This window comes from Lemur catta, chromosome 21 (genome assembly GCF_020740605.2).
Source record: "Lemur catta isolate mLemCat1 chromosome 21, mLemCat1.pri, whole genome shotgun sequence".
Taxonomy (NCBI): domain Eukaryota; kingdom Metazoa; phylum Chordata; class Mammalia; order Primates; family Lemuridae; genus Lemur; species Lemur catta.
The window spans coordinates 9,174,031-9,195,137 of record NC_059148.1 but is presented as its reverse complement, the minus strand read 5'-3'; the positions used below and the strand labels follow the sequence as shown (position 1 = coordinate 9,195,137).

The 21,107-nt window shown below is 61.2% G+C and overlaps 1 protein-coding gene across 1 annotated transcript; it reads right to left on the bottom strand.

The window, feature by feature from the left end:
* Positions 1–214: 214 nt before the first annotated feature.
* On the bottom strand, positions 215–11,475 carry AIFM3 (apoptosis inducing factor mitochondria associated 3). Its single transcript, XM_045535154.1, has 19 exons — positions 11,279–11,475; positions 7,489–7,702; positions 7,162–7,271; positions 6,857–6,966; positions 6,735–6,779; positions 6,397–6,493; positions 6,205–6,317; positions 5,891–5,977; positions 5,186–5,277; positions 4,948–5,078; positions 4,712–4,827; positions 4,542–4,613; positions 4,389–4,452; positions 3,729–3,805; positions 3,509–3,626; positions 2,097–2,195; positions 1,789–1,864; positions 1,443–1,547; positions 215–586 (listed from the first exon to the last, which is right to left on the bottom strand). Exons 1-19 carry the CDS (start codon positions 11,307–11,309, stop codon positions 547–549), a joined length of 1,797 nt encoding a protein of 598 aa, XP_045391110.1. The 5' UTR covers positions 11,310–11,475; the 3' UTR covers positions 215–546.
* Positions 11,476–21,107: the final 9,632 nt, after the last annotated feature.

Genomic DNA, 21,107 nt, shown 5'->3' with positions numbered 1-21,107 from the left:
TTCAAAATTCAGATCCAAAGGCACTTGCTGGAAAAACTTTCCCTGACCCTGAAGGAATGAGGGGAGGAGGGCAGAATCAGTTGCTACCTCCTCTGGCGGCTCACAGGCCAAACTTCCTTCGTGTGGCACTTGGCACCCTGGGATTGTGCCTGTTTTCCCCGTGGTCTGCTCTCTCCTTCATGAATGTTGGCCCGATTACGCTGAGAGTCACACAGATCTGCAAATATGTACGTTTTAATTTTAAGATAATGTCTAACATGTTGCAAGGTCCTGCAGGGGACCAGTCCCAACAGAGGGAGAAGAGGCAGGGCCTGTCCTGCCTCCAGTGCCAGCTATCAGTGGCAGCAGTGGCCTTGGGGGGTGAACGTCTTCTGGAGGCAGCAGAGGCCTCCCTGGAGGGGAGCCAGGCAGTGGAAGGCAAGCACCGTGAGGGCTCAGGTTCTGCCCTGGGGGATCCTGGGAAATTGGAGATTGGCACCTGCCCCCAGGCCTTGGCCTCTGTCCCTGGGACCCCACTGTGCCTGCCCAAGTCCACTGCATTCGAGCTCAGGATCCTTTCCCTGTGAGCCAAGACATGTCGCCAGTCCTGCAGGAATGAGGGGAGGAAGGGTCAGGGCAGAGGAAGAGAGCAGGTTCCCTACTCTGGGCACCATGGGCAGCTGGCCCTTGAGAACAGGAGGGGGCCTGTTCTATACCAGGCCCTGGTGCCCAGCAGGGATGTGTGCTTAGGCAGACGGAGGTAGACCATTGGGTGGAAGCTCTGGGCTGAGGTGGGAAAGGCTCAGAACAGTCAACAGGAAGGACAGAGGATACACGTACTTGCTGTGCAGCACAAACAGCCTTTGCGAAGGCAAGAGAAACAGAGAAGGCCAGGGAGAGAGCACATCATTTATCACATCCCCTCTTGGTCCTCCCTTGTTTCCAGCCTGAAGCCTACCCCTGTCTCATGGCCTCCAGTCCCCCAGTGGCCTCCCAGTCCCTGAGGGCTCTCTCCCACAGGTGACTCTCATTGGCACCACGCCAGGATGAAGGTAATGGCTGGCGTCCAGTGCCCCCAGAACCATCCCACATCTCTAGGGCATTCCCAGGGTCATGATGAGCTGTGTTTCCCCACCTAGCTTCTGCCAGGCTTAGCACAACCACATCCAGTTGAGTGTCCCAGGCCTGGTGATTGCCCAAGCAGTGGGCCTTGACCCCTCCCCACAGCACTGGTCCTGCACTGGCACACACACCACTTCCCGTCTGTCCACCGTGAGCAGATAGAGCCAGCCCGCTCCCAAACTGCAATCCTTGCCCCATGCTCCCCTATAACCTAGAGAGCCTCAGACTGATGGGTACCAAGAGTAGGGGAGGGCTGTGGGGGCAGCTGTCTGCCTGGGCAGGTTGAGCCAGTACTCCAAGGAATGTCCACCCCCCCCCAGGCCTCCCATGCCCACACTCACTCCACCTCCCGCTTCCGGATGGCACGGCCAGAGGCCAGCACCTCAGCCACCTTGGACACGATGGGATCGTAATTCATGCTGGCCACAGCGATCACCTCGTCGCCTCTGCAGGGATAGGGTGGTCGAACCTGAGGACTGCCTGGCAGAAGCCCCCTTCTTAAAGACCCTGACACACTCCTGTCCACCTGGGGCTGGGGGAGGGATCTTGCCCAGGGCAAGAGGAATGCCCTGAGCACTAGATCCTCCCTGCTTCGGGGCTCAGGGCTGGGCTCCAGTCTGGAAGGAGTCCTCCTTTCCCACCGAACTCCCGCCGCTTCGAGCCCCTGCTGCACCCCGTTGCTCTCACTTGGTGTAAAAAGCCACAAACTTCAGCTCCTCCAGATCCCCCTGGATGATGACGTCGTCGAAGCCTTCTCCGTAGCCTGTGGGGCAGGCAGGCGGGTGGCACCCACGTGAGCCGGGGGAGGTCTGCGCCCTGTGTCCTCCTAACTCCGCCCTGGGCACCCCCGCCCCCAGCAACCTAAGTTCCTTCGGGTAGTCCCTAGCCCCGCCCAGCGAGTTCTTAGGGTGAGGTCATAGCCCCGCCCCCAGGATCCTCATAGCCCCGCCCTAAACGCTCTCGACCCCGCCCCCTTTCGAGGCTCCTGGGGTTACCCGCGTAGCGCAGGCTCTTGCCGAACATGGCCGTCCAGAGGTAGGGCACCGTGCTGATCTCCGCCTCCTGTGCCAGCATGTTCTGGGCCGCCACGCGCCCTGCAGGACCCAGGGCCGTGAGAGCCCCGCCCCTTGCCCTCACCACCCCACACTGCCTGCCGCTGGAGCTCTGGGGACCCCTGACGCGTGTGGCTACTCCTCCTGGCCTCCCCAGAGGTCAAGAGGCATCATTGCTCAGCCCTCAGCCCACCTGCAGGTGCAGCTAGCTGACTGGTGCAGAGGGGACACCTGGCTCAAAGCTAGCCACTTAGACTGCCTCTCTGGAGAATGTGAATGAGTGTCTGTCCTGCCTCTGGAAGGTCTACTTGGGGTTGAGGAGCTAACCGGCCATTTCAGCTGTGCACACATACAACTAATCAGACACGTCAGGTCTGGAGAGGGAGGAGAATGGGGCATAAATGCCCAGGGAAGCAGAGATGACAGCCACACACAGGGCCCCACAGAGGGTCGTGTAGGTGACCTCTCAGCTCCTGTGAGGCCCCACTAGACCACAGTATTTGTATGTACACCAGAGTCCCCTGGACTCTCCCAGTTAAATCCTAGTTATACTTGCCTGATGAGTAGCCTTGGGTTCCTTACAACCTAGTCCTTTAGTCCTTGAACTTGAAAAGAAATTGGTACGAGGAGTGGGGTTTCAAGCAGCAGACCCTCAGATAATATGCAGACAGAGGGAAGGAGAGGTGGGTGGCGAGAGGCCCCTTGCCCAGGCAGGGAGCCTGGCGTTCCTCTCTACGAGCCAGTGAGGTAGCTGACTTGCTGGCACCTGCAGCTTAGGGGCCCAGACCAGGTGTGCACGGTGGGTGAGGCTTGGGGGATTTGGCGGCCACCAATGTGAGGAGGGGAAAGCTATTCCTCAGAAAGCACAATGTCCCCACTGAGCCCGGGTCTCCAGGCCTAGTTGGCTCCCTCTGGGGACCTGCACGAGGCAAGTGAGTTCACGGAGATGGTCGAGTAGCCCAAGGGAGACAGAGGCATTAAGTGGCAACCTGACCTACTAAATCCTTCTCCCTCCCCAGGGTGATGCACGGTTTCGTCAGGAATTCTGCAGAGCGTGTCCTTGAGGACAGAAGGAAAGGAAAGGCTAGTGGAAGGACAACTGGGGTCGGGGGTCTGTGGCTGGCTAAGTGGGGTGTCCAGAGGACACTGAAGGAAGGTCTCTGTATATTGGCCACAGAGCCACTGTGCACTGGCACTGGCTTGATCACCTGGATGAGGCTGGCCATACAGGCCACCACAGGTCCTTAACTGCCTAACACAGCGTCCAGGACCCAAGGCCAGCAACTGAGGCATGGGCCTGGGGGAGACCCTGGGGAAGTCTCCCACCCCCCAACTTGCCTTGGGGTTAGCCATACCCTGGGCATGAGCCATCTGCCAGTGAGGGATGTTCACTTTCCGATTGTTCCTCCAAGCAAGGGGGAAGGTGACAGCATCGCCAGCCGCAAACACACCTGGGACGTTGGTCTGCATCATCTGGGGGGGGGAAGGTCCAGGGCTCTATGGGTGAGACAGGGGCCCTGACCTGGGCCTCCCACCAGCCCAGCCCAGCACCCTGCCCTCCCTCCCCAGCCCCACCTTGTTGACAGGGATGAAGCCTCGGGAATCCAGACCAATGCCGCTCTGCCTCAGGAAGCCCGTGGCGGGCACCGCACCTGACAGGACAGGCCACTGTGTCCACTCCCCAACCTCACCCTTCTCCCTCCTCCGTGCTGGCCATGCCCCGCGCCCTCACTCCCTGCACCAGCCCCAGGCTGATGTCCACAGCTGCCCACCCTGGGGCCTTCCTGCATCCCGTCCCCTCTGCATGGACCCCCGCAGACCCCTGGGCCTCCCATCAGGCCTCAGGTATCGCCTCCTCCAAGAAGCACTCCATGAAGCCCCCAGGTGGGGGTTGGCACGCCATGCCTCCTCAACCCCCAGCTTTGTACCCCTCCAACTGGCACCTCAGCTGGGGCAGGAGCCAGTTAGAGGCTGGCCTGTGCCCCGCAGCCCACACGGGACAGGGCAGGCGCTGAGCATTAGAGGGCAGCAGTCACCGGACACAGCCTCCGTGCCAGGCCCGGGCAAAGCCTGGGACACACCTTCCCCAACGGCCCTGTGAAGTGGGTATGGTTGGGGCCCCCATTTTACAGATGTGGAACTGGGACTTAGTGAGGGGAAGGGACTAGTCCAAGGTCACTTGTGAGTGTGTACCGGGGGCCCTGCTCATCCAAGCCGGCCTGCCCACCCACTCACCGATGCCCACCACGCAGACGTCAGCCCGCACGACCTTGCTGCTCTTCAGCACGACCTCCTTCAGCTGTGGGGAGTGGGGGTGAGCGGGTGGGCCCGGCTCCTGGGCTCAGGCCGGAGGGACAGCAAGCGGCAGGCAGCGGGGAGAGGGCCCACCTTTCCCTCCTGGGCCCGCAGCTCCGACACCTCTGTCTGCATGTAGAACTTCACCCGGTTGTTCTCGAACATCTGGCAGGGCAGGCGGGCGGCGGGCAGAGCGTGAGAGCCCAGCCCGGGCCTGGGCCGCACCCCGAGTTCCGAGGGGCCAGGTGCTGGGCCGGGCTCACCTTCATCAGGGCGCGCCCCACGCGCTCCCCCAGGAACCTCCTGAAGGGCGTCTCCTCCAGCTCCACCACAGACACCGAGTGCGCCTTCTCGGTCAGATAAGCGGCCACCTCCATCCCTGGGGCGGGGGCAGGGGGCGGCAGGCTGGCCTCCTGCACCTCCCAGGGCCAGCACTGCCCTGGGACAAGCCACGGAGACCTAACCGTTCCCCACCGTCCCCAGCGCCCCCGCGGCTCACCCAGGAAGCCAGCTCCCACGACGACCGCATTGCGGCCTCGGGCCAGCCTCACCACGCGATTGGCATCCTCTGGCGTCCGGATGGTGAACACGTTCTCCACCTCTTTGCCTTTGCAGCCCAGGGTCTTAGGGCTGAGACACAGCAGCGTCAGCGAGGGCCTCCCGGCAGCCGCAGCCCTCCCGTCCTGGCCGGTGCCCTGCCCGGTGTCCAGCGGGGGCCCGAGGTGACACCCTCCCACCTGCTCCCTGGCGCCAGCAGCAGCTTGCTGTACTCCAGCTTGAAGCCATCCTTGAACACAACCTTCTTGTTTCTCACGTCCACTGTGACCACCTGCAACGCCCGCCGGGCAACCATGGGCCTGGGCACAGACCGGGGCCTCCCCACCCACTCCTGGAGCCCAGCCAGACCCTCTGAGCAGCTCCCACAGGGGCTCTTCCCGCCACCTGGGCCTCATTCTTTTTTTTTTTTTTTTTTTGAGGCACAGTCTCACTCTGTCGCCCCACCTAGAGTGCAGTGGCATCATCATAGTTCACTGCAACCTCAAACTCCTGGGCTCAAGCCATCCTCCTGCCTCGGCCTCCCAAGTAGCTGGGACTACAGGCATGCTGGGCTCTTGCTTTTGCTCAGGCTGGTCTCCAACTCCTGAGCTCAAGCGATCCTCCTCCCTCGGCCTCCCAGAGTGCTGGGATTACAGGCGTGAGCCACTGCGCCTGGCCTGGGCTTCATTCCTTAAGCTTCAGACATCGCCTTCCCCTCAAAGCCCTCCTTACCCTCCCAAGTCCCATCCGGCTCTCCCTCTCCTGTCCCAGCCCTGACCAGATCACCAGTCTCCCCATCCTGCGGCTCTGAGCACCCGCACACCCCCAGGGGCCCACACAGCCTCGTGACCTTCCTGCTTCCACCAACTCTTCCCTGGGCCTGTTTCCCACCCTTGAGCCTGTACCTGGGCCTCGGTGAGCACCTCGATGCCATAGGCTCGGAAGAACTCCTTGGGCCTCAGGGCCAGCTGCTCAGGCTGTGCGTCCAGGGACTGCAGGAGACAGCCAGCCTGAGACAGGGCCAGGTGGCCACTGTTTCATGCTACAGCAGAGCACACGGGACCCAGGGAGCATGGGGACAGCCCCAGGTCACACAAGGGCTGCAGGACGGAACTCAACAGATCCAGATCTTTTGGGGGAACCACAGACGGGCCTGGCATGAGTGCAGAGGGCTTATCACCTATGGGGTGACGAGGTCCCCACTCGCCCGACCCTCTACCTTGCTGAGCTTGGGCCGGTCATAGGGGAGGTGCCGGTCCAGCGTGCACAAGACGATCCGGTCCGAGAAGCCCTCCTGCCGCAGCGTCTCCGCACACACCAGGCCAGCTGCACCTGAGGGGGGCGCCATGGGCCAGGGACCACTTCTCTCCACTCCCCCCTTCCTCCCTGGCCCTCGTGCCCCACCACCAACCTGCACCCACAATGAGCACGTTGGTGCTGCCACTGTGCCCAGCACTTGGAGAGATACACTTGGCCATCACCTTGGTCCTTCGCTGCAGCTGCAGGGCCTGGGGGTGGTGGGAGGGTGGGAGCTGGCTGGGAGCTGGGGTCACGGCCATCTGTCGTGAGCCCTCATTCCAACAGGCAAGACCAACGCAGCCTCATGCCCACCACACAGCCCTTCACTCTGTTCCTGAGACACATGTGCCGGGCTCCCTCCTACCACAGGGCCTTTGCACATGCTGTTCTCTGGGCCAAGATGCCCTCCCCATCTGTCCCTTCTGCCTGAGCCCCAAGCCGTCCCCTCACCTGTTTGCTGGCCCGGACGTACACCTTCTCCTTCTCAATCTTCACCTGCAAGGGCTGCATTGCTCAGGACCAGCCCTAGCCCTGCACCCCCAGGCTCCCACCTCGCCGCATCCTGGCCCCACCTGGAACTTGTGCAGACTGTCCAGGCCCGGGAAGTCCTCCAGGTCCCCAGTGCTGATGTTGAAGCAGGCACCATGCCAGGGGCAGCGCACTCGACCACGGGACAGCACGCCTGGGAATGGAAGGTGCTAGGCTGGGGCCACCAACAGGGGTTCCTGTGTCCTAGCAACTGCTAGCCCCTCCCCACAGCCCAGGAGACCCCACTAATAGATGAGGAGCCTGAAGCCCAGGGAGGAGCCGAGCTGGAGCTGGCCTGGGGCCTGGGAGGTCCTGCCCCTGCTGCCCGAACGCAACCTGGACATCTCACCTTTCACCAGGGGTGCGCCGTAGTGGGGACACTTGTGGCCCAGGGCGTGGAATTCCCCGTTGTCCTTCACCAGCAACACCTTCCCCCAGCCCAGCTCCACTTCCCGCATCCTGGGGAGCAGCTGTGCTGAGCGGTCCGGCCAAGCACCAGGCTCGCCCTGCTGCGGGCACCCCTCCCGGGGCCAGCCTCCCGGGGAGCAGGCCCAGCGTCCGGGGAGGAGCGGTCACAGCCCCTTCCAGGCCCCCCAGGGAGCTCCTCCATCCGTGGCCTGTACCTTCCCGTCCCACCTTGGGCCCCCTGGTGCCCCCTCCCAAGCCCAGCACCCACTGGCCATTCTCCAGGTCCTTGACGTGGCAGACGGCAGCCTCCACGCAGTCCTGGGCGCCGGGGTAGGGGTGAGGCGTGGGCAGGCGCTCCTCGGCATGGAAGTGGCGGGCTGTGCCGTTGCCCTGGTAGGACCGAGGGCTGCCCTTCCCGCTGGCCGACAGCTCCTCCTTGCCCCGCTCCTTCTCGGGCAGCACCACCTCGATCTTGAGCTCCACTGTGGGTGGGCGGCACCATGAGCCCCCCAGCTCAGCCCTGTCCGCTCCTGCCTCAAGCTGGGGGCAGCTCGTGGGGGGCTCAGACTCCCCAGGATCCCTCCTGCCCCGCCAGCAACCAGCCTTAAAGCCTTAAAACCAGCAAGAAGCAGAGGGAAGGAGCTCCGGGTCTGCTTGAATTACTTTCTGCCCGTTTCCTTCTGCAATTACAAAATTAGGAGGTGGGCACAGAGCAGAGCGCTTTTGACCCTGAGATTCCCCCTCTCCGAGAATCAATCCAGCGGGGGAAGAACCCGAGGCCCTAAGTCTGGAATATTCTGACTGAAGACAGGTGATGGGGTGTGACCCCTGGGCACACGCGCGGGGGCCAAAACTGGCCACGGCTCAACTCCCAGCTGGTGAATCTGGGTGACAGGAAATTGAAGGTCCCTTGTTCTATTCTTGCAACTTTCCCATAGGTTTGATTTTGTTTTCAAAATTCAAAAATGAAATGTACACAATTTCAACTTTTTAAAATAGCTTTTCTCACCAGTTTGGGAATCATTCATGACTGACCAAGCGCTGGGTTTTCCCGTGCAGGGGTCTGGGCCCGGGAGTGAACCCCACGGGGGCGGGTACGTGGGCACAGCACAGAGGGGTGCAGGTGCCCAGGGCGCCCACAACGACACTTCCTCCGCGTGCCCATGGGGCCTAGTCTAGAGGGGAGTGAGCTGGAGACTGTCATTTTCCTCTTTATACTTTTCCACGTTTTCCAAATTCCCTACCATGTGCCTGTGGTATTTTGCTAATTAGAAGGGAACAATAAACAGAATTTTTAGCAGCGATAATCCGGCCTCCCGGGCTGCTGCCACCCCTGGCACAGCGCGGGCCAATGCCAGGCAGGGGGTGCCCCTCCCCATCCCAGCCACCAGAGCCTGCAGCTTTCTCCCGGCCCCGCCTCTCGTCCCCTCCACCTCGGACCTGACACCCCGGAAACAAAGGAGCCAGCCTAGCTGCTGAGACGCACCTCCGGGCCTGTGCCAGCGCTGGCCCCTTGCCCGGGACCGCCACCCTTGCCGGCCCATCTACCCAGACCCTGCTGGGAGTTGCCTGGCCTGGCTGCCCGGCCCTGCTCGTCCTCATCCCGTGCCCCGTGCTGCGCTAATCCCCCCCCCCGCCAGGCCCCCTCTCCATCCTCATGACCCAGCCCCCAGCTCAGCCCCAGGCCCGGCAGGGGACAGGGCTGAAGGTCAGTTCCTTGACTCCAGCCTGGCAGGGGACGCAGAGCACACAGCCACGCTGAGGCTGTCTGTCAGGTAGGGGGGTGGTCACCGGTGGGGTATTTCCCCTCCATTTTCTACATTTTATGTAATGGTGTTAGAATGTTTTTGGAAGAATTAAAAAGAAAAATGCTTTGGACTCAGCTGACACCAGTGCTGTGAGCTGTGGGAGCTCACAGGAACAGCCTGGTGGGGGGCCAGAGAGCGGCCAAGCCAGGCTGTTTTCATCCTCTGCTCCTTCCAGAAGGCTCCAAGGCACGCTCGCCAAGGCAGTGTAACGGAAGCATTAAGTCAGTGGAAAGGTGTGGGGGGGCGGTCTCTGCTCACCCATAGAACTAATCAACCCCAGCTCCATGACTGCCAGCTGCCCACAAGACCCTTTGTCCTTAATCTCTTCCTTATAAAACAGAGAACAGCATCTACCTTTTTGGTTTAGCGAATGCTGAAGGGGATGATATATGTAATCCAGAGGAGAAGCTCAGCAAATGGAGTTGGGTAGTAGTGTTTTATCAGTTAGCTCTGAGCCTCCTGGCAGCCACGGGGAGGACGGAAAGCCTTTAGGTAGCCCCATGGCTTAACAAAGGGCAGGTGACCAGATGCCAAGAGAGCTGCACTTCCCCCCAGCTCTGAGTCCAGCAGGGGACTGGCCTGGAGTTTTCCCATCAAGAACATGGAACCCTGAGGACAGCGCAGGGAGTGTATGCTGATGTGCACGCAGCCATGGCATCGAGCGGACAGGATAGACAGTGAAGAATTTGCACGAAGATCTTCTGCTTGCTCTGGTCTCCCCGGGGCCCCTTCTGACCCCGGCTGAGCTTTCATGCCCCAAACGCTCTCGCTGCCTGAAGTTCTCTGAGCCTCACCCCTGACCTGCCCGGACGGATACCTCTGGCTATGGCCCACAGGGGAGCCCTGGTGGCAGAGAGCCCAGCTCACAGAATAATAACGTTCCGCAAGTGCTTCCTGTGTGCCAGGCCGCACATGAGGACATGGAGACTCAGAGAGGTGCAATCACCTGCCCAACGCTACACAGCTAGGAAGAGGCAAGGCTGGATTTGGGTTCAAGAGTCCATGTTCTTAGCGCTGCCTCTGGGGGGGTGACAGTGGCCAGCCCCCACACTAGAAGTCTTGGGGCAGCGTGTCCCAGGCAGGCCAGCCCTTTGGGGTCCTGTAAAAGAAACCACAGGTGGCATCTTCTCCCAGGGCCTCCTGCCAGCCCGGCAGTCCCACAGGCGCCCAGTGTGGGGCCAGTTGGCAACCTTTTGCCACTCATAAGGGCGAGCAACGGGCCTCAGTTGCACGAGGCGTGCTTTGGGGCAAGGAGGACGGTGGGATCCGGCCCAGGCCTGGGCGTCCACAGCACAGCAGCGGGGGAGTGGCTACCTGGAGCAGGCACAGGTGGGTCCCTCTGCATGGTGGGGCGGCACAGCTCTCCTCCCTCCCCCGAGTTCTCCCTCAGACCCAGGAAAAGGAGACAAGGCTCGCGAGTGCCAAGGTAATGGAGCCGCAGGGTATCGGGTAAGGGGAGCTGGGGTGAGCCGGCTGGGCAGGGTGGCTGGCAGGGACAGGGGCAGCACTGGCTGGGCTCTGGAGGCCTCTCTGGGCCTTGGTTTCTCCAACTGTGACATGGCTGCACACCCCTGCTTCCCTGGGTGTTGCAACGGGCAAGGGGGACAGTGGTGCCAGAGGGAGAGCCCCCCCCCACACACAGGTCTCTGGTGGAGGGCAGACCCAGACCTCCCCAGTACCCAGGACACCCCCACTTCTGGCTGGAGCTACTCAGGCTGGGCAGGGTGGAGGTTTCCTGTGCAAACGGGGAGGTGTGCCCAGAATAGCTGAGGAGGCAGCCTGAGCTCACACCGGGTCAGGAGAGGCAAAGGCGGTGGGGACCGGCCTGCTGCATCCTCACAGCAACTTTGAGAGGTCAGCGCGGTCAGGCCCATTTTGCAGAGAGGCAAACTGAGGCTCAGTGAGGTAACTTGCACGCACTAGGTCACACAGTGGCTCAGGGTGTCCCCAGAAGCCCACTTCCCAAGGCTTGAGGGACACTGCCCCCACCCCACCCCCACAACAGGAGGAACCCTCCTCTCCCCATTCCAAGAGGGACCCGGCTGCTATTCCCACCACCCAAAGCCCCCAGTAGAGAGGGGCACCCACTGGGGGGGCCAGGAGAGCTGCTCCAGGCCCCCACCCGCTCCTGCCTGCAGCATATTAACATTCTGCGTGGCTCCTGCCTAGCCTGACCTACTTTGGAGGCGAGTGCAGGGGGGAGGGGAGGAGGGAGCAGTTGGGGGGAGGGAGGATGGAAGCAAGAGGTACCTGGCTTGGGCTTGGAGAAGCAGCCGCCCATGGCGAGTGGCCTGAGGATGGGTGGGCGGAGTGCAGACGTGGGCTGTCAGAGGCCTAGGGCGCCCCCCATGGGGCGGGACCGCCTGCGGCCCTTGGAGATGCTGGAGCAGCCATCCCAGCTGCAGCCGCCTCTAGGACCTGCAGGGACACTGGGGCATCAAGACAGGGCTTGGATGGGGGTGTGGGTAGTGACACAGAGACAAGCTTCTGGAAGAGTCCTGCATTTGAGCCTGGAGCCATTGTGTGCAGGGAAACTGGGTCCCAGAGGCATGGGACCCTGGGGGCACCTCCCTTTTAGGGCTCTCCAAGCCCAGCACCCTCACTCCTACCTCTTCCTTTGCCCTGGGCTGTTCCTGCTGCCAGGGGAGCCCCTCTGCCCCAACCTCAGCCATCCTCAGTCCAGCCCCACAGCTGCCTTGTCCAGGAAGTCCTCCCTGATTTCTGCTTTACTCTCAGGCCCCCAGTCCTTGACTTCCCCTCTACAAAGCTCACAGCCTGGGAGCTCTGGGACCCCCAATTTCCTAGGAGGTCACCATGCCTGGGGTCAAACCCTGGGTCACCTTGGGCAAGCCAAGGCCCTCCTGGTCCGGTTTATCCTTCCTACAGTGGGGGTGACACTGGCTTCCCCTAGCCCCCACCCATGCTGGCACTCAGATACCCACCTCCTCCAAGGGCCACCACTGCTCCTTGTTCCTAGCCCAGCAGTGGGCCGAGGCTCAGGCTGCTGGCCGTGGGAGGCAGGGCGAGGAGGGCAGGGGTCCAGGAGGCGGCCCAGCCTCCCCCGCCCCCCAGCGTGATTGTGGCCAGGAGGGGCCGGGAGTGGGTGTGGGTCTGGGCCAGTCACTGGTCCCCAGGGAAACCCAGCTCTACGGTGAACAACAGTGGGCGGCCAGCCCGGGCCTGACAGGGTTAGCGGAGAGAGGGAAGCCAGGCACACGGCCCTGCCACAGCCCGTCCCTGGCAGCCATAGCTCCCCCACCCCCTCCTGTCCATCACTAACGCCCACCAAGCCCGTGGTGCTGAGGTCATGCCCAGCAGCAGATGGAGAAACCGATGGGTCAAGGTCTCATCAAGGTCAATCGGCAGGTGGCGGTATGTGTATGGCCTCCCCCCTGCCCACTCTAGTTAGTTCTAAAATGGGCAGGGGCCCAGGAAGCCACCATATCACCCTAACGCCCTGCAAGCCACCTGGCTGGGGGAGGGGGCACATACTCAGCAGAGAAATCCCTGCTGCCAAGGTGTCCTCAAAGCCACAGGGTGGGCCTTCCGGAAGATGCAGCTGACAGGTGGACTCTGGAAGGCCCAGGACAAAGGTGTAGCTGTTTACAACTGACCATCCCACGGTCATCCCCCTGGAAGTTCTTCCTCAAGTCTAACTAGAGGTGTGGCTAAGGCCCCCTGGTCTGGCCCAGATACCAGGAAGGGCCATAGGTAGATCCCTGAGAGCAAGGGGTAGACAAGGAAGGGGGACAGGTTGGGGAGGACCATCTACCGCCTGGCCCTGATCTTACCTGCCCTAGAAGTGCCCGTTACAGGCCGGGAGACGGGTGGTTCCCAAAGTCACCTGGGCGTACCCTTGCTCTTTTCCCCACTTGTCACCAAGGCTGGTCTGTAAACCTCCGACAACAGCTGCCCCACCTGCCCCCTCCTTGGGCACTAAGGGGCCCCTCCGCGGGTCCTGGCTTCACCTCTGGCTCAGCTCTGCCCTTTCCTTCCTGCCTGACCTCAGACCCCAGAAGAGGTCAGACCTGGTCTTGCCACCAGAGGCCCGTCCCTGCCATTCCCTCCCTTCCCATGGGTCTAAACCCTCCGGGGCTTCAGGCCTCCAAGGAGACTCCAGGGGCTTCTTTGCTGCCACCCGCTGCACGCTAGGTTGACTTGGAGCCCAGTGACCCCACTCAAAGGCAAAGGTCCTTGCCAGGAGCGTGGAGGGAGGGTCCCCAAGTTTGTGTGGAGTGCTGTCTGTTGTCCACAAGCTGCCACTGCTGAAAAGTTCTAACAGTGCCCAACGCTAACTCCTCCCGGGAGCCTGTGTCCTGTCCCGGGGACCCCGACAACCTGTAAGGCCGGTACTGAATTCGCCCCACCTCACACAGGTGCCCCAGCCGGGCAGGAGCCTCTCCGCAGTCCCCCACCTCCCCCACCTTCACCCCTGGGGGCTCCTGCCCAGCTTGGGCCCTCAGTGGCTTCCAGGCGTCCTGGGGGTGCTGTCTGAGCTCCTCAGCCCTGCGTCCAATTTGGGGGGCTCCGCTCCCGCCCCTCCCCCACGGGGCTGGGCGCAAACCCGCTGTCCACTCTCCCTGCCTTTGCACGTGCAGTTCCCGGTCTCGGACGCCGGTGCCATCAGCCTTGCCGGCCCGTCCCGGTCCCGCTGCCGGCCCCCTCCCTGCGGCCCACGAAGGGGACTGGCACACAGTAGGGTCCCCGCGGCGAGCGGGGGAGGGGCCGGCGGGGCAGGGGAGGAGGACAAGGTCCGCGCCGGCCCCCGGCCTGTCTCTCCAGCCCACCCCCATCCCCCAACGCGCCGGCCCCGGGTCCGAGACCCGCGAGAGCGCTGGCCCGGGCGCGGGGCGACGGAGCCGGGGCGGGCTGGGGGCCGGGGTCCCCGGGCGGGCGCTCACCTGGGCTCGGCGCGGGCCTGGGCTCGGGAAGCGCTCGGGGCCGCGGCCGCGGGGGGGCGGGGAGGAGCGGGCGGGGGCGGGGCTGGCGCTGCGGCGACACTGCGGCCGGGAGCCCGCGGCGCCCAGCACCGCCCCGCGGGGCCACGCGGGTGGGGGGCGGCCAGGGGTCAGGGGTCAGGCCCGGCCTCTGCGGCCCGATCGGAGTCGCAGGGCGTGGGGAGGCAGCCGGGGGCCCCTCGCGACGTGCACGCCTCGGGCTAGGTCTGGGTCCCCAGGGATCCCCGCGACCCCCGAGGGACGCCAAGTTGCGCCATGCGCCAGGTTGGGTTCTTTTTCCGTTTCTTTCTTTCCTAAGTCTCCGAACCATCCCTGGGTGGCCTGGGGGAAGTCGAATCAGCCCAAGAAACCTCCCCAAGAAAGAAAACCCAAGTCACACCCGGATTCCCCCGCAGATACCTTCCCCCGTTTGGGGAGTTCAGTTCCTCAGGTCTCCTAGCTCTCTCCCGGCTCTCTCCCCACATGTTACAGGGTCTGTTTTAAATGATATTTTATTACATTTTTCCCCACCTGTCATTACACCAGGTAAACTTCCTGGGTCTCCATAAATCATGGTGCATCCTGGTGGTGTGCCCCCTCCAGGAAGCCCTCCAGACCAGCCTCCCCAGGCTCTAGTAGGCCCCAGGCTCTATTCTGGCCCCTGGCATGTGGGTGTTTTATTGTCCTTAATGTCTGGATCTCTGCCTTGTGATCAGGGAGAGCTTGTCCCTCTAGCAGCCTGGAGCACAGAGACAATGTGGGTCTCTAGTCCCCTGTGCCAGGCAATACCCCACAGAGTTGGGGGAGACAAGCACCATGGGGAGGGGGCTCAGGGAGGCTGAGGCTTGCCCAGGGCAGGAGCAGGGTTGCTTGGGTCACACTCAGGGCAGGTGGTTGGTGCTCAGGCCTGCAGGGACATATGGCTCTGCTCAGGCCAATCCTCTGGGGTCACACACATGTGGTTTCTACAGTGTGATTGTTGCCACTGCCACAGGAGAAGCCACGTCACTGGGCAGATGGCCATCCCTCACCCCACCTCAGAATCCCACCCTAACCAGGAAGACAATGTTCCCCATCAGAAACCATAGCTGTGACTTTACATGCATTTCATTTATTCCTTTAACGATCACAACAGCCCAAGGAGGAAGATTCTCTATCCCCAATTTACAAAGAGGGAAACAGATTCGGAGAGCTTAGGAGCAAGGCCACACAGCAGATAAGAGGCTGAGCAGGGACTTATATCCTGGCAGATGGCTCTGCTGTGCTGGGCTATTAGGGAGAGGTGTGGGAGTGGGAGGGGAGAGGCCTGCCAGGCTCGTCCCAAGCCACAGGGTCTCCAGGGCTGAGTTCAAGTTCTGTTCTGTAACCGTGGCAGTGAGTGAACCTGTCTGCCCCAGCTTCCCCAGGACACAGCAGGGTAACTGCAGTGCCCTCCCCCTGGACTGCTGCCAGGACACTATGACAGGTGCAGAGCCAGGCACGGGACAAAGGGGGCACTCAGGAAGTGGGGTGGGAGCTGCTGAGTTTGGGGTGCCAGAGATAAAGCTGGGGGGACACGTCACTGTGGGGGCTGTGAGGAGAACAACAACCTGGGGAGGCAAGTGCAGCCCTGACACAGGGCAAGTTCATCGTGGCAGCCTGGACCCTGAGGACTGGGCTCGGGGTGCCTGCTGCTCCGTGGTGCGGCAGAAATTGCAAGATCTTTATGGAGCATGAGGGAAAATGGAAGGCAGGCTGCAAAGGCGATAGCATTCCAGCAGCCTTGACCACACCAGATGGCGCGAACGGTTAGGCTCCAGCCCAGGTAAGGTGGCCTGGGATGTCTGGTAGCCTCCGCACCCCCAGTACTGCAGATGCCCTGGAGGCAGGAAGGGGATTACTGAGGCTGGAGAAACAGTGGGTATGGGGAGGGTCAGCCCACGGCCTGGGAGGGGGCTGATCCCGAGGCACCCGCAGCCCAGAGCACCCCCATCATGCAGCAAGCTTGCCCCTGCCCTCCTTACATCCACTTCCTGCTGTCAGTTTCCCCAGCTCCTCACTCCACTCAACCTGGGTCTCCAAGCAGGGGTGTGCAGGATGGGTAAGAAAGTGAGCCAGCTTCGATGCCTAACACTGGGATTGACACTGGCGCCCCCTGGAGGCCAGTCTGAGAGTCAGCAGGGCCCTCCCTGAGCCTGGGGTTCTGGGCAGGGGCAAGACTGGATGCTGAGGTGGATGTCAACTGATCCCCAGGAAGTGTTGAGAGGCTGACACAGCGTAGCCAACACCTGAGCCGAGGGCAGCCGTTTTGAGGGGCAAGCTGGATGCCAGTGGTGGCCACAGCTGGCTGCATGGAGACTTACTCATGCAGAAACATAGGTTGAAGAATTCCCTGGGGTGGGGAGCCTGGGCCCAGACCCATCCCCTGCCCTGTCCCCGCCTCCCTGCCTCCCCTGGCTGCTGCAGCCCAGCCTGTCCCCAGCCCAAGTCTGTCTATACACACCTGACCACTATGTCCCCAGGGGCTCTTCGACTCTGCGTCCAAGGCCAGCTCCAGCTCATCGAACTCTTCAGGCCCCCTCAAGTTGCTGGCTTTGCTGCCTGCACTGTCCCATACCCGGGCTCTGGGATAACCTGTCCTCATCCCAGTGCTCCTGGAGGGAGGGGGCAGGAGCTGAGGACAGCCAGCCTGTGAGAGCTCACCAGAGGAAAGAGCATCCAGGCAGAAGAAACTGTGGACAAGGGCAAGGAGGTGAGATGGCAAATTTGGGGAGCTCAGAACGTGCCAGTCCAGTCTAGCTTGGGCATGGAATTCTGGGCAGGGGTGTAGCATGGATGAGAGTGGTATGGAGGGCTCAGAAAGGAAGCATACCCGCAACTAGCACCAGTGCTGGACTGGAAGGCAGGAGGTCAGGAGATGCCACAGGGCTGGAGGGTGGGCCCTGCCCCTGCAGCCCTTACTGAGACCCTCTGAGGATTTTATATCATCAAAAGATTGGCAACAACCTCCACACCCCAGTGACGGATGGGCTAGTATGAGCCATCTCAGTCACATGGTGGAATATTTTTTGGCCATAAAAAGGTATCTACAGGCCGGGCACAGTGACTCACGCCTGTAATCCTAGCACTTGGGAGGCTGAGGCAGGTGGATCGTTTGAGCTCAGGAGTTCAAGACCAGCCTGAGCAAGAGCGAGACCCCCATCTCTACCAAAAATAGAAAGAAATTATCTGGCCAACTAAAACTATATAGAAAAAATTAGCCGGGCATGGTGGGCATGCCTGTAGTCCCAGCTACTCAGGAGGCTGAGGTAGTAGGATTGCTTGAGCCCGGGAGTTTGAGGTTGCTGTGAGCTAGGAGGATGCCACAGCACTCTAGCCCCGGGCAACAGAGTGAGACTCTGTCTCAAAAAAAAAAAAAAAAAAAAAAAGGTATCTACAGAGTGTTCATAATAGTGTTATAAACATTTTCTTTTTTTTGAGAAAAAGTCTCACTCTGTCACCCAGGCTGGAGAGCAGTGGTACAATCACAGCTCACTACAATCTTCAGCTCCAGGGCTCAAGTGATCCTCCTGCCTCAGCCTCCTGATTAGCTGAGGCTACAGGTGTGCACTACCATGCCCAGCTAAATTAAAAAAAATTTTTTTTTGTAGAGATGGGGTCTCACAATATTGTCCAGCTGGTCTCAAACTCCTGGCCTCAAGGATCCTGCCACTTTGGCCTCCCCAAGTGCTGGGATTACAGGTGTGAGTCACAGTGCCTGGCCTATAACTATTTTCTTATACATTGCTGGTGAAAGTGTAAACTGAGGCAACTACTACAGAGTGCAATTTGACAACAGCTCTCACAATTGCAGATGTCCAATTGCAGACTGACCCAGCAATCCCACTCAGAGAAATTCATTTCAATGCATCTGACCAGCTGAGATTGGAAAGGACTTAAATGTTCATTAATAGGGAATTGTTAAATGATTGACAGTACATCCATCTCATGGAATACTATACAGTCATGAAAAGGGACACAGGCAGGCAACATGCTGATTCCTAACACTCTCTAAAACAGATCGGGGGATAAGGCAAGGTGCAGAACAGCAAGTAATCTATGTGACCTTTGTGTAGAGGAAAAAAACAGAAAAAGTATTTACAGATGTGTCTGTATATCTGTTATAGAAGATATGTAATAAACTGGAGGCAGCGCAACTCTGGGGAGTGTACTAGATAGGGTGGAGGGAGACTCTCATCAGATACCCCATCTTTTGTTGTTTTTTTTTTTTTGAGACAGAGTCTCACTTTGTTGCCCTGGCTAGAGTGAGTGCCGTGGCGTCAGCCTAGCTCACAGCAACCTCAAACTCCTGGGCTTAAGCGATCCTCCTGCCTCAGCCTCCCGAGTAGCTGGGACTACAGGCATGCGCCACCATGCCTCGCTAATTTTTTCTATATATATTTTTAGTTGTCCAGATAATTTCTTTCTATTTTTAGTAGAGACGGGGTCTCCCTCGGGCTGGTCTCGAACTCCTGACCTCGAGCGATCCACCCGCCTCGGCCTCCCAGAGGGCTAGGATTACAGGCGTGAGCCACTGCGCCCGGCCAGATACCCCATCTTTTGAATGCTGCATCCTAGTTTTTCCTCCAACCCCATGCCAAAGCATAATTTCCCAAACTCCTGGGAGCTGTCTCGGTGAGCTCAGGTGGTCTGCAAACCGCCATTCCTGGAGGGCTGGCACAGGGCCTGGGTCCCCCTCCTCGCAGCCCTGGCCGCAGAGACAGTTATTGGGCAGAGACCACCCACTCCCTCCTGCCGGGACGTGGCCGCCGGGCAGCTCCGGGCGCCCACTTAGAGGGCTTCCCCGTCTCCGGTCCTGCCTTTCGGAGTCCTCAGCCTTAACAGAGGGTCCCCCAGGGCTCTCCCTGGTGGGCGCGGGCTGTCCTCCTCGGGCTTCCGAACTGGCCACCCGCTCCAGCCCTCCCTGCTGCGCCGGGCCCCGCCCCCGTTTCGGCGACCACCCTGAGCCTCCGCGCGGAGCATGCAGGGCACTGGTGGCTTCGGACGAGAGCCCAGGAAGCCCTGAGAGGGCCCCTGCGATGGCCCCGGGGGTCCGTCCGGAGGCGGGCAGCGCTAACGGCCGCTGGGCCCACTCCTGTCTCCCCTGCCTCCCGCGACCCCCCCCCCCGCACCCTCGGCGCTGCCCGGTGCACTTGGCCGCCAGACCCCGCCGCCCCCAATGTCCGCAGCCGCTGGACGCCCCCAGTTCCGCGGACGCCGGAAGCCACGGGCGCTGCAGAACGTCCTGGTCAAACCCTTTCTGGGATCTGAGCGCGGGGCCGGAGCCTCCGGAAGCGCCTGGGGCCGCAGAGCTCCGCCGCCCTCCACGCCTACCGCGCGGGGTCGGTCACCCTCCCGTCCCCATCCCCAGCCGAGTCCGCCCCCCCGCCCAGTGCGATGTCCACCTTCCCGGACCGGCGCCGGTGGCCACCCCAGTTGCGGCGGGCGGGCACTCACGGCTGTAGCTCCGTCGGGGGACGGGGAGCCAGTGTAAGGGGGACGCGGAGGTGATCGGCAGGAAGACCGGCCGCCGGCCGTCCAGGGTCCAGGTGGCGCGGCCGCGCCCTCGACGCAGTGGCCCCGGGCCCGCCTGCGCGCTGCCCCGCCGACCGCGCCGGGGACGGGGACAGGGAAAGGGAAGGCGCCAGGAAAGGAAGCCCGACCGCGCGGGCCCGCGTCCTGGCAGGCCCCGGCCTCGCTGTCACATCACGCGGTAGGAGACGGGCCGCAACCCCTTGGCCCGGGGCTTCCGGGAGCTGGAGCCGCAGAGCGAAGGGGTCACTGGCACAGAGGTTCTCCCCCTGGAGAACTTAAACTCCAACGCCCAGACCCGTGAAACCGGACCTTGGGGTGGGGCCGGCGGCGCTGAGGTCGCCGTCTCGAGTGGGCAAGGGACCGCGCGCTACGACAAAGGCCGGAGCTGCTCCTCAGGCCCGCACTACCTGTATTTCCCCTCCTCCCGCAGCCAGGCCGCCCTCGGATCCCGCCTGGGCGTCAGGGCTCTCATCCCTGCGTCTGCAGCCCGGGCTTTCTGGGGCCGATCCCCTGCGCTCAAGCTGCGGTTGCCACAGGGGCGCTCCTGCGGGCCGCCCTCTAAGGAAGGGCAGGGCGAGGCCATAATAGTGGGCTGGGGGTCACCGACTTGGCCAAAGAGCTTCCCAGGACGACGGGCCGCATGAAGAGCCTGGTGGTGTCAAGTTCTTGCTGCGGGACAAGTTTCAAGACCCGGCGCTGGGCGAGCTCCACCGCTAACCTAGCAGAGAGGTAGGCAGAGGGGCGGCCACACCGAGGGGCATGCGTTGCTGACCAAGATTAACCTTTGCAAACTGAAGGTATTCTTCAAAGGTGTCTCTGGAGTATTGTTTCTTCCAGAATGAAATGACAAAAGTTTTGATAATTCCATTCAAGACTGACTTTCTCTGCAATTCAGCAGAGTCCTGAAAGGAGGAGCCAGGGACTACATCCTAACAACATAGTTCTTTCTATATAAATATGGGTATTTCCTGAGGTTTTACCACAGGAAAACCTGGACCTCTCAATATACAAATAGACACAGGAATAGGGTACAAGTGGAATCAAAAATAAAATGTGCCAAGAGCTGGGGGCAGGGCTCTGGCTGATGGGGTGTTGGTGGGCCCCCAACACCTTAAGCTGTCCACTTACAAGTCTCCAAAGTTCACAAGGAGGGCCATATGCAGACAGGAACAGAAAAGGAGTTAAGAAAGCCCGAGAGATATCATGCCCTAACCTGGATGAGGCTGCTCATGCCCCCTTTCCATGACTTCTGCTTGAATCTATTCATTTCTGGTTAGCTCATGCTGAATAAATATTTAATAGAAGCTCTGAGATACAGATGCCTAGAAGGAAGAATTTCCAAGTTCTCCGTGGTGGTGCAACACGTAAGAACCACTGCCTCGTGTTCAGAAGGCTGAGCCCAAGCACCAGGCTCCTATACAGCACCCACTGTGCTCACGCCCCCGCTGCCCTCCGGGCGCCTGAGTGCGGGGAGGGGCCGAGGCAAGACCCCACTCTAGCTCTTGCCGTTCGTTCTCTGAGGAGCACCAGAGGTTTCACCTGCTCAACAGCTCAGGGGGCTGACTGAGGAGACACCGAAACACCGACGC

Bases quoted from the DNA above. Each gene is read 5' to 3' on its own strand.
- AIFM3 (XM_045535154.1), bottom strand. From the start codon at position 11,309: ATGGGCGGCTGCTTCTCCAAGCCCAAGCCAG. The intron at 3,627-3,728 runs GTGGGGCTGGGG...TCCCCCCCCCAG, and splicing joins GCTTCATCCCTGTCAACAAG to ATGATGCAGACCAACGTCCC. The intron at 1,548-1,788 runs GTGAGAGCAACG...CTATCCCTGCAG, and splicing joins TTTGTGGCTTTTTACACCAA to AGGCGACGAGGTGATCGCTG.